Source organism: Neurospora tetraspora (assembly GCF_033439725.1).
Source record: "Neurospora tetraspora strain CBS 560.94 chromosome Unknown B0H65scaffold_4, whole genome shotgun sequence".
Taxonomy (NCBI): Eukaryota; Fungi; Ascomycota; class Sordariomycetes; order Sordariales; family Sordariaceae; genus Neurospora; species Neurospora tetraspora.
Genome location: NW_026944386.1, coordinates 3872767 through 3883505, shown reverse-complemented (window position 1 = coordinate 3883505; position 10739 = coordinate 3872767). Strand labels below are relative to the sequence as shown.

The window sequence follows — 10739 nt, the reverse complement described above, 5'->3', positions numbered from 1 at the left end:
TCACACTATGGTTCCTAGCGGGAACACTATGGTTCCTAGCGGGATGTAGATATGGGTATGCAAGGAGGGGTGGCAGGGTAACATTAGGCTGTTTGTTTAGTTGTTTGTGAGCCGGGAGATGATGTTGGAGTTTATATAAATTCTCTGAACCCTCTTCTTGTCTTTTGTTGTTGTTCTCATCCTCATACTACGTACTGCCCTTTCCTCTTGAGATTCACTGACAGTTAGTTCATTGGCGGTCTCTCATCAGGTCGGCACTCACTTACCTCATCTTGCCAAGGATCGATCACACACCAAGAAGAAGTAAAGTCTCAACGAACACCTCAGTCACTCACTCACCATGGCACCCACCTACAACTTCGAAACCACCATCCAAAAGGCTATCGACGACGGCATCGTCCCCGGCGTAGTCCTCTACGCCCGCAACAAAGATGGTCCGTCTTTTCCTCCCTTCCCTTCCCTTACCTTTTTTCCACTTTCCACCGTCACCCATACATAGTCCCATACTAACCAACCCTCCACAGGAACCCTCAACTACTCCTCCGCCCACGGGCACGCCTCCCTCTCCCCCTCCCACCCGCGCCCCATGACACCGCACACCATCCTCGCCCTAGCCTCCATGACCAAACTCCTAACCTCCATCTCCGTCCTCCAACTTCTCGAATCCTCCTCCTCCTACGCCAATTCTTTCCCCCTAGGCCTCGACACCCCCGTCACCGACCCTTCTTTCCCCCAAACTTACCTCCCCGACCTCGCCTCCCTCCCCATCCTCTCCCCAACGACAACCGACCCCTTCGCCACTAGAACTAGGTCCAAACACATCACCATCCGCCATCTGTTAACCCACTCCTCCGGCTGCGGCTACACCTTCCTGCAACCCTCGCTGGTCGCCTGGCACGAGTGGAAACTCGCCCAGCGGGAAGAAAACAGGAAAGCGCATACGCCGGGAACGTCCTTTGCGTCGACGGTGCCCGAGCAGTTCTCGACGCCGCTGCTGTTTGAGCCGGGCGAGGGGTGGGCGTATGGGTGCGGGATTGATTGGGCGGGTTGGCTATTGGAGAAAGTGACAGCCACAAAACTGGATGATTGGATGCAAGAGAATTTGGTCAAGAGGTTGTTTGGGTTGGATTATAAGAAAGGGTTGATCACGTTTTATCCTGAGCGGGTGTGGCCTTCTGAACAAGAACAAGAAAAGAGGGAAAGGGTGGCGGATATGGGGAAGAGACCTGTCGAGACAACGGGAGGAGGATATGCAAAGACTCGACACATTGATAGCCCGCAACTGATGCAGCCGGCTGATCGCTGTGCGTTCGGTGGGCAAGGCGGGTTTGCGGATCTGAGCGCTTATTGCGAGGTGGTGTATTCGTTGTTGGTGGATGATGAACGACTGCTCAAAAAGGAGACGGCCAAGTTGCTTTTTGAGGGGCAGTTGAAGGAGGAAAAAGCGAGGCAGGCGATAAATGAGGATATGAAGACGCCGGAGTGGGTGATTGGTTATGTGGAGGTGCCGGCCGAGGGAAAGGGGTTGGTGTATGATTGGAGTGCGGGCGGGTTGTTGGTTGGCGAACCGGGGAAGGAAGAAGACGGAAGTAGTGGGAGGTGGAGGAGGAGAGGGTATCTGGGGTGGGGAGGGATCTTTAACTTGAATTGGGTGAGTTTTGAAGTTTTCTTTTGTTTCCTTGTTTTGGAACTTGATGAAAAGGAATATTCGCTAACATTGATGTGTGAACAACAGTTCGTCGATCGAGAGGCCGGTGTCTGTGGAGTGTTTGGGGCGCAGAGTTTGGACCCGGCTGACCCGCTGATTGAACCGTTGATCAAGGATTTTGAGAAGGAGATCTATGAGAAGCATGGGGCGAAGTGATTGGTATAGATCGTTTAGGAGTTGATGGCCGAATGACAGGAAGGCTATGGTAACCTCCAGGTGAATATGTGAATGTTGCGATATTTGAATTGACGGGTAGAACACCCCGGAGATATTCTTGACCACTCATCATCCACCGGCGACCCGATCGAAAGCTGTATCCATTCTCGCTCCGGCCCGCTCCCGGCCCGCTCCGTCTCATCCGGTGTCACTGCCAGGGGCAGGTTGTATGCGGAGCCGAGTTGGAAAGAAAGAGAGGGTTCAACACTGCCGGTAGGGACTGCGTACGCGGAATTTGTTTGTTTGTAGGGCAATTTCTCGGTGGCATGATTGTACGAGAAAATAAGACTCCATAGGTATGGAAGAGGGTAAAGTCATGTCGGGTACGACCAAACGTCCCGACTCGGATGTCGGGTGGTTCCGGACGTTAGCGGTACAGTGGGCGAGATCACTCACTGAAAGCCAAACCCTTTAGCGGGGTTGTCCCGCTGCGGGAACGCTCTTACCCTAGAAGGGCGGGGGGCGAGATCGATGTCCATCCCCTCGGATCTTGTTCGTTCATCAAAGCGGGGCGGAATTCGAGCAAGATGTCGAAAATTTGAAGTACCACCGCGATCAGGGAATCACAAGGCGACATTCTTCTCGCTATCCTCGAAAGAAGCCTCGTAAGGTAAGCGCAACAGAGGCAGGTGGCACCTGGCATGGCCTCAGCCGTCGTGCCTTCCGATAATCCGATTGGGCCAAGTTTGTCTTGATTGGAGGAGAACATGCTGTGTATCAAGGAAGGAGGGAAGTCTGAGTGGGCGGGCGACATTTCCCAGCTGAGAGCCTGAGGCAGGATTCCCGTCCCTCTTCACCTACCTACGTTGCCCAACTGCCCAACCGCCCAACTTCGACCTCATCTCCCAGCCACGCGAAGTCAAACAACCACGGCGTCTATACACAACCTCGGAACATCTCCATCTACGCAACAGACTCCCGCTCATCAAAGACGATGCACGACTGACCAGAGCAATCCTCAGCCGACACGAACGAGTTCGGATGCCGAGCCTTCATTGCTGGCGGGGAATGGCCTGAAGGAACACTCTCGGCAGAGTCCTTGAGCCCTTGGTGGAAGCCATCCGACTCCGGTGATCCGCTGGAAGTTACCGCCGAGCCTCTGCCCCAGTCGCCGTGCCGGAACTGTGAAGATTGCCGTTCCGAGAAACATAAATATTCCGGCCGTCGTATATCTCGTACGATACAGCAGTTAGAGCCTGAGATATGCGGACTATGTCGAATTCTATTTGCGGCATACAAGATATTTGTTCGCAACCGTCCCGAAACAGATAATGCTATTGCTACGGTTTGGGCATATCTTGAAGACTTGACTTACGCCCGGGAATGCCACTTCAACTGAGAGTTACCAATTCCAAGGATGAATTAAGTACAAGAACATGCAGACGCATCCTCATATCATGCAATGTTCATAATACCATCCTAGAGTCGTATAAGACAATGATTTACTGATACCAAGTGCAATTGTAGGCACCGAGGATGTACCCTGTCCATGGGGAATGTCCAAGTCATTTGCTAGCACCTACGCAGGCTTCTTTGGATGGGAAGACCAGTCGTTTGAGGTCTCCAACATTCCCACACCTTACAAACGAAAGCTCGAATTCGATCTCGTCGCAAAGATATCTAGAGGTCTAGATGACTGTGCTAAGCATCATGCGAAGTCCTGTCGCATTTCGAATAAAGCACCTCCCCCTAGCCGACTACTAGACGTGGGATCAACATCTGGTGAAGTTCGCCTGGTGGAGACAAAACTCTTGCAGACGGCTGTACAGAAGTATAACTGCTTAAGTCATTGCTGGGGCACGCAACAACCGCTTGAAACAACAAGGCAAAATTACTCACGACATCTGACATCTATTGCATGGGACAGCATACCCAAAACGTTCCAAGATGCAATCCAGCTTACTCGGGGCTTAGGTGTCCAGTTTCTTTGGATTGATTCACTTTGCATCATACAGCATGATGATAAAGATTGGGAGCGAGAGTCAGCCGACATGTGCAATGTTTATGGAAATTCCTATCTCACGATTGCTGCAACATCATCGCCGGACTGTCACGGAGGGCTCAAGTATTGGGAAAACCGAGAACTCTTCAAAATGACTGGCTTCACGGCGGACAAATCACCTGTTAAGATATCGCTTGTTGCACAGCCGACCAAAGGGTTTATTAAAGGAGATACACCGCTCCTCCACAGAGCTTGGGCTTTGCAGGAGCGGATAATGTCTCCCAGGGTAGTCCACTTCCTGCCAGCTGGCGTAGTATTGGAATGCAACGGGGGATGGTTGGCTGAGTTTCCCGAAAGACAGCTTAAATCTGGACATGTCGAGAAAACCAAGCATCACGAGGCAATCAGCTCCAACTCAATCGAAACGAAGGCCAACATGTGGAGAAATCTCATCGAGACATACTCCCAGTCAGCGCTTTCTTTCGCTTCTGACAAGCTCCCCGCAATCTCCGGCCTTGCTCAGCAAATGGCAAAGCACAGAGCTGGGGCTCGTTATCTTGCAGGTCTTTGGAGCGACACGCTAACTACAGACCTACTCTGAGAGTGCCCACCTGATTATATCAAAAGCAACGACTCCGTCACTACAAGAGCCAAACCCTGGCGAGCTCCTAGCTGGTTATGGGCTGCATGGGATGGGCCGGTATTATACGGCCATGGGCTTAATGGTAGATTTGCTGACCAGACACCGCAAAACTTTCCACAACTATTCACTTTGCGAGACGTATCAATCCTCCCGGCCACTGCCGATCCTACGGGAAAACTCTCAGCTGCATCCTTGACCGTTTTTGGACAGTTGGCTGATGCATCTAGTTGCCTTTTTACCGGGTGCCGTTCAATCATAATCCCCGACCATGTCACCAATCTCAGACACGTGGTGTCAACTAATGCATCGTTGGATGTTGATAATTCGGAGTGCAAAATGTCGAATAACTCACTTCATGAATACCTTGCTTCACAACAAATCAAGTCTTTTCGGCTGACGCGTGGAAGCTTCGAAAAGGGAAGAGTCCATATCGAATACGCACTTCTCTTGCAAAAAATTCATGGCTCGTCAACAGACTACGTGCCAGATTACGTGCGTGTCGGGATAGCTAGAGAACATCGGGAGTGGATAGTGAATTATGGCGGGACGGTGTTAAGCCAAGATATGGTGGATGCAGCAGTCAGCGACTACAATACCTGGGACTACAGGCCGAGCGTCTTCGAAACTGGTGCCGTCGAAGAAACCATCAGGATTCTCTAGCCGGGATTTCCCGGAGATTGGTAAATTGCTGAGCTCAGGTTATCGTCGACACTGGACTGGGATGACAACACAGCAAGCCAACCCTTTTAAGCATACAACTAGCAAGCAGGAGGTGAAGACTGGCGAGAATGGAAAGAGAATGAGCAGTCACCGGGCCTCAAAGTGATGGGTGGCCCAGTTGACAATAGTGAGTGGGTTGTACGGTAAGTACAATTATCCCCATCTACAAACACAAAGCTAACGAGAACACATCAGGTTATCATATCCTTGAGCTTCTACAATATATATTGAATTTCCACTTACTCAGTTTAGGGCCTCGGATTGCTATCACATGATACTTCGCCTATGCCACCTTTGTTGAACCTGCCGGAGGTACGTTGGAGATGGCTGCTGCCAGGGATACTATCACGATCCTTAGCAGAGGGCTTGGAAGACACTCAGCAGTTTTCCCCGATACAGAAACTCCCGGCCTATCCCAAACCAATTTCTCGACTGCGCGACACAAGAAGATGCAGACGTCCGGGGTTTGTAGGCGGTCGCCTCATGTCCAGCCCAGTTGGGGTAGCTCCACTCACGAGTCACAACAGTGAACCGCACATTTCATCACCAATACCTACGCTTCTGTATGGGTTTTTGAGCTTCAGCCAGAGGATTGACCTGCCGATGGAGCACTGCAGTCTACTGGGATAGTACAAGCGTGTGGCGAACAATACTTGATACCCGCGAACTGGCTCTCGGCTACGCGCACGTCTAGGTTCAGATACGACGCCGTCCCTACCCGTGCATTATATTGCGGCTATCTACAGATCTCGTCACACGAACTATCATCCTTCTTTCGCCGGCTCTCAATAAGAAGGGAAGCATTTTCCCGCATGAATCCCCGCTCGATCTATTCTTTCCTGATTTTTTTTCTTTTTCTCTCTTTCCTCGTCGTTTAAATCTGCTGTTTGTGTAGCTTCCAAAGGTCAGTTGGACACTTAAAATCTACTACGTACAATGCAGTTTATCACTTTGCTACGCCCGGAACGTCGCGTGAACGTGGCAGCGAGGATGGATCTTAGTCCACCCGCCTTGTGTTACTCAAGCTGCAGTATGTCTAGGTCTTTATGTTCCTTAAATTCGTTTTAATGGTGCTGTTACTAACTTCAACTAGACGACGCGTATCTCGAAGCACGGGACGTTGGGAAATCTCCCAGTTTATGTTCTGATAATAGTCACTTCATGCGCTCCTACAAGGAGTGCTACTCATGCGTTGTGGCTACAGCTGCTGAAGATCCCAGGGAAGCTGTCAACGCTTATCTTGACCCCACATTCTCACAGTACATCTCGTACTGCCGAGAGCAAAAAAATATTGACCCATCATGGTATAAATCGACGACAACATGGGCAATAGCCACGTATACGAACCAAAATGGACCTATAGTGACTGTAACCGTGCTGGTTGATACCACGGTTCTTCGTCCCGACTGGACTGGTTTCCACACTACTACATCCATGTCACATGCAACAACAACAGGTATGGCCGAACCTTGCACAAGTCCAGTAACGGCAGTACACTCGCAGTTTTAGGTATTCCCCATGGAACAAAAAGCCAAAACTGACCTATAACTCCCCATCACAGCCAACTCATCACCCCAAGCCAGCAACATCACCTCCTCTCAACCCCTAACTACAACCAATCCAACTCCTGACGAACCCAGCACCAGAGAGGCAACACACAGCCTTAGCCCCTGAGTATGGGCCATCGTCGGTGCCGTACTAGCCTTGGCACTTCTCGGGCTCGGAATCCTTCTGTTCTTATACAGAAAGGGAAAACTCCGATTCTTCAAAAATAAGTGGAAGCTGGGCAAGGCGTCAGCACACTCACACTCACACGAGCTCGACGGCGATTCTACTTGGCGGACTGGAGATAAACCGGAGTTGCATGGGGAGAGCAGTTCCGTCGCTGCTGCTGCAAAACGATCAAAGGCGTTGTACGCGCAGTCCATCGAGCCGAAGGAACTTGATTCGAGTGTTAGGCCGGTTGAATTGGCTGTCGACAATACCCTTACAGGTACCGGGACGATGGCGAGGCCGATTGAGCTACCTGCCGAGATGGTGGTGGAGGCAAAATTGGAAATTCATCGGAGGATGGAGGTGGAAAAGAGGCAAACGGCGAGGATCGTTGATGGTTCAAGAGTGTTGGCTACCTAGTGATAAGAAAGAAAGGGCTTGCCGTATGTCTTCTCGCTTAAAGCGACGGCAGTCTCAACTCTCAACCTCCGAAAACAAAACAGGAATGGGGCATTAAGACGCCGGGAGGGAGGCGGCCCACGCTGTGGATTGCTCTTTCTCAAGAGAGAGAAAATGGTCTGGTGGAAGAAGTGTAAGTCCGAATGCCCCCGACTGATCACTAAGAAAAAAAAGTCCTAACCCAACAAGCAGGAATCGTAATGAGGCTGAGCACTTCAGCTGCCACTGTTCACTGGTGATGCTGTGTCGATCTCACCCTAACGATGCAGTGTGATTACATCTTCATCAGAATATGACCCAGGCACTTCCGGCTTCTAGAACGACTAGTGAACGGAAACACGTTGAGGAAGGGACAATACGAAGACTTCGTCGAAGCCCCTTGTACAAAAAGGGCCCTACAGTCCAATGAATACACATCGACTAACACAAATCACGCAACATCGCCCTCCTGAGCTTCAAAAAACGCAACAGGAACTCCATGACCCGGCGCGCCGACAATCTCAGCCTTGTGGTACTGCGCGTGCCAATCGCCCCTGTACTCGAGCCGGTCGTATTTCTGTAGAAGACGGACCACTGTAGCGGCGCATGTTAGGAACCTGAGCCCGCGAGATCAACTATGACAGAAAATAAAGATAAAAATGGAATAAAAACGGGGGGTGCAAGGCGCAAAAGGGAAAAGAGAATAACAAGACTCACAAGCAAACGCCATCTCGGTCATAGCAAAGTTCTGTCCCACACAGATCCTCGGTCCCCCATTAAACGGCACGTAATTCCAAGCTTTAGGCGTCCAGTAGTCCCATCTATCAGGACTGAAGACACTGGGATCCTCAAACGGCTGTCCCTTTGCCCCTTTTCCAACGATCTCACCAACCGCAGGATACAAATCCGGTCGCCGCTGCATGCTCAACGCCGAGTACACAACGATGTCGCCTTCCAACACCGTGATATCCGGTTGTCCCTTGATCCCGGGCAGACTAGTATCCTTCAATGCAGCGCGAAGGTTGTATGGGACGGCAGGATACAGTCGCAGCGTCTCGTTAAGGGTATGGGTCAGGTACGTCATGCTCTTAAGGTCCTCGTACGTGGGAGCGCGGGAGGGTCCAACGACGGCGAGGATCTCATTGCGAAGCTTGTGGTAGACGCGCGGGTAGTGCGCCAGCTCGTAGATGGTCCAAGACAGGGTGGCGGCGGTGGTGTCACGGCCGGCGAGGAGGATGGCCATGAGCTGATCGCGGATGACCTTGGCGTCGCGGGTGCGGCGGGCGAGGGAGTGCAGGAAGGTGAAGTCGGAGGAGGACTTGGAGAGGTCCTCGAGCTCGGAGAGGGGGAGGGCGAGGGTGCGTTGGATGAAGGGCTCGACGAATCGCTCGAGGATGCAGATGCCCCGGTTGTAGCGGTACTTGGGGATCAGGTGGCGGAAGGGGGCGAGGATGGTGAGCATCATTTGGATGCGCTGGACTTCTTGGAAGGCGTCGACGAATTCGTGCTTGGGGTTGTTGAGGCTGTCGACGCTGCTGCCGAGGAGGAAGTCGGTGGTGACGTCTAGTGTCATCCGGTAGAAGAGGTCCATGATGTTGACGGTTTGACCAGAGGCTGGGAGCTTGTCGATGAGGGTCTTGGTCCATTTGTCGAAGATCTCGGGGTCACGGACTCGGTCCTTGATAAACATGGGCCTGATCAGAGCCCTGCTGTCCGACCACAGTTGACCATCGGTTGTGAAGATGCTGTCCCCGAGGAAAGGGCTCCATGTCTCGTGAAATTCCGGTCCTTTGCCGTAGTCTGTAAACTTGGAGGTGAGTACTGTCTTGACATGTTCGGGCTCCTGAGTCATCAAGAAGCGGACGCCACCGAAGAAGGCGATCTCGACGCAGTTGGGACACTCGGGGGTAGCCCAGTAGTAGAACTCATCGTAGAACTTGTCGAGCTTATCGCGTGCTTGCATGAAGCCAGCCCTCACGAAGAACCGGAAACCTGGCGGTTTGTCACTTGTCAGACACGCCCAAGTCATATCATTCAAAGCAGGTAACTTTACCTGTGATGGGATTTGTAGCCAGCACGGAAGACCTGACACCTCCGGTCTTGCGAATTTTGTAGTCAACCCAGGCTTTTCGGCCCATGAACAGGACCACGACGAAGCCCAAGAGGACGGCCCATGTTTGGTTGGAGTCAAGGGAAATGAGTGCTTGGAACATGGTGGTTTAAACCCTTGATATATGCACTCAAGTCTAAAACTCAAAAAGGAATAATGCGACTTGGGGGTTTGAGGGGTTGATATGATGAGGCCGTGATGGAGCAGAGAAGTGTCCAACCGCCTTCATAATGAAGGATGACTTACATCACGTCGTATTAAGTGGTGAGGAGTGGTGACCACATGCAAATAATAGCCAAGCTCAACCGCGGCAGTGGACAAATGAGAGACTTGTCAAAAGACATGGTGATCTTCCTTTTTGAGGAGCTGATATAATGCGGGGGAAGAGTTGTAAAGGTGGGTTGCACGAGCTCAAAAGGAGTGTTGGCCAATGGCAGCAGCAAAGTGTTTTCATCACCTTTAAACACCAGCATCCCAAGGCTTCCACTTCAGAGGTTGAGATAAGGTTTGGTGCGGTCGTCTCAACTTTCAAGCCACACAAAGCCACGAATGGGCGCATGAGTCGTGCAACATGGGAGAAAGCTGTGATGAAAAAAGCCATGTGATGGAAGATTTGGCGGATCCTTCGGTGCGTCTTGAGCTCCGCTTGACCCCGGATGGGGTCTTGGGCTTGGACGGGAGGGTCTGGGGACTTGGAGACATCGTCATTCCCCTTGCCCCGCAAGGCGCGGAGAGCTCGAGTCAGGTCGGACATGACAAGCTTTCGTGGGTCCAGGGGGGCGCGATGGGGGTATTGAACGTGTCAAGGTTGAGTATCGAGAATGAGATGAAGAAATTGGAAAGTTTTGCAGCTGAGTTGGGATATTTTCAGACTATGAGTGACCGCGACTGCTGTCCTGCCGTCGGGGTTCAACATCATGACGATAATGATTTGGAGAAGCCGATAAAGACGATTTGCGGACTCGCCGGGATGGATCGGATTCATGTACTTTGCTCGAGTCAGTGGACCTGTCAACAAGGTAAATGTCAGCAACATGCGCGGGGAGAGCTTGCCATTGAGTGTGGCAAGCGGGGCCCTTAGACGTCATTGTCAACATTGCAATGTTTATCGCGACCCGTGTAAGTTGGAGTTCATTGAAGGAATTGGTGATGTTTTTGTTTGTTCAATCTTGTAATTCAACTTCCATATTTTCATCCCACCGGAAGCCGGTTTGGCCGAGGATAGGCGCACGAGGCACGGACCCTGTGT

At 51.6% G+C, this 10739-nt stretch overlaps 6 protein-coding genes across 6 annotated transcripts; 5 read left to right on the top strand and 1 right to left on the bottom strand.

Moving 5' to 3' along the window:
- B0H65DRAFT_208181 (beta-lactamase/transpeptidase-like protein) lies at window positions 1-2115 on the top strand. The gene is made up of 3 exons (XM_062821892.1): window positions 1-434; window positions 525-1651; window positions 1736-2115. The coding sequence occupies exons 1-3, from the start codon at window positions 341-343 to the stop codon at window positions 1862-1864; spliced, it is 1350 nt and encodes a 449-aa protein (XP_062682123.1). The 5' UTR covers window positions 1-340; the 3' UTR covers window positions 1865-2115.
- An 874-nt stretch (window positions 2116-2989) lies between these two features.
- On the top strand, window positions 2990-4656 carry B0H65DRAFT_208052 (heterokaryon incompatibility protein-domain-containing protein). Its single transcript, XM_062821888.1, has 2 exons — window positions 2990-3328; window positions 3392-4656. Exons 1-2 carry the CDS (start codon window positions 3301-3303, stop codon window positions 4465-4467), a joined length of 1104 nt encoding a protein of 367 aa, XP_062682122.1. The 5' UTR covers window positions 2990-3300; the 3' UTR covers window positions 4468-4656.
- Window positions 4657-5316: 660 nt separating this feature from the next.
- B0H65DRAFT_208054 (uncharacterized protein) lies at window positions 5317-6030 on the top strand. Its single transcript, XM_062821889.1, has 2 exons — window positions 5317-5372; window positions 5425-6030. The coding sequence occupies exon 2, from the start codon at window positions 5515-5517 to the stop codon at window positions 5857-5859; it is 345 nt and encodes a 114-aa protein (XP_062682121.1). The 5' UTR covers window positions 5317-5372; window positions 5425-5514; the 3' UTR covers window positions 5860-6030.
- On the top strand, window positions 6013-6998 carry B0H65DRAFT_208142 (uncharacterized protein). The gene is made up of 3 exons (XM_062821891.1): window positions 6013-6259; window positions 6323-6685; window positions 6791-6998. The coding sequence occupies exons 1-3, from the start codon at window positions 6166-6168 to the stop codon at window positions 6901-6903; spliced, it is 570 nt and encodes a 189-aa protein (XP_062682120.1). The 5' UTR covers window positions 6013-6165; the 3' UTR covers window positions 6904-6998.
- A 647-nt stretch (window positions 6999-7645) lies between these two features.
- On the bottom strand, window positions 7646-9692 carry B0H65DRAFT_208079 (cytochrome P450). Its single transcript, XM_062821890.1, has 3 exons — window positions 9434-9692; window positions 8098-9372; window positions 7646-7974 (listed from the first exon to the last, which is right to left on the bottom strand). The coding sequence occupies exons 1-3, from the start codon at window positions 9591-9593 to the stop codon at window positions 7832-7834; spliced, it is 1578 nt and encodes a 525-aa protein (XP_062682119.1). The 5' UTR covers window positions 9594-9692; the 3' UTR covers window positions 7646-7831.
- Window positions 9693-9735: 43 nt separating this feature from the next.
- B0H65DRAFT_208044 (uncharacterized protein) lies at window positions 9736-10676 on the top strand. The gene has a single exon (XM_062821887.1). It carries the CDS (start codon window positions 10062-10064, stop codon window positions 10569-10571), a length of 510 nt encoding a protein of 169 aa, XP_062682118.1. The 5' UTR covers window positions 9736-10061; the 3' UTR covers window positions 10572-10676.
- The last annotated feature ends 63 nt before the right edge of the window (window positions 10677-10739 follow it).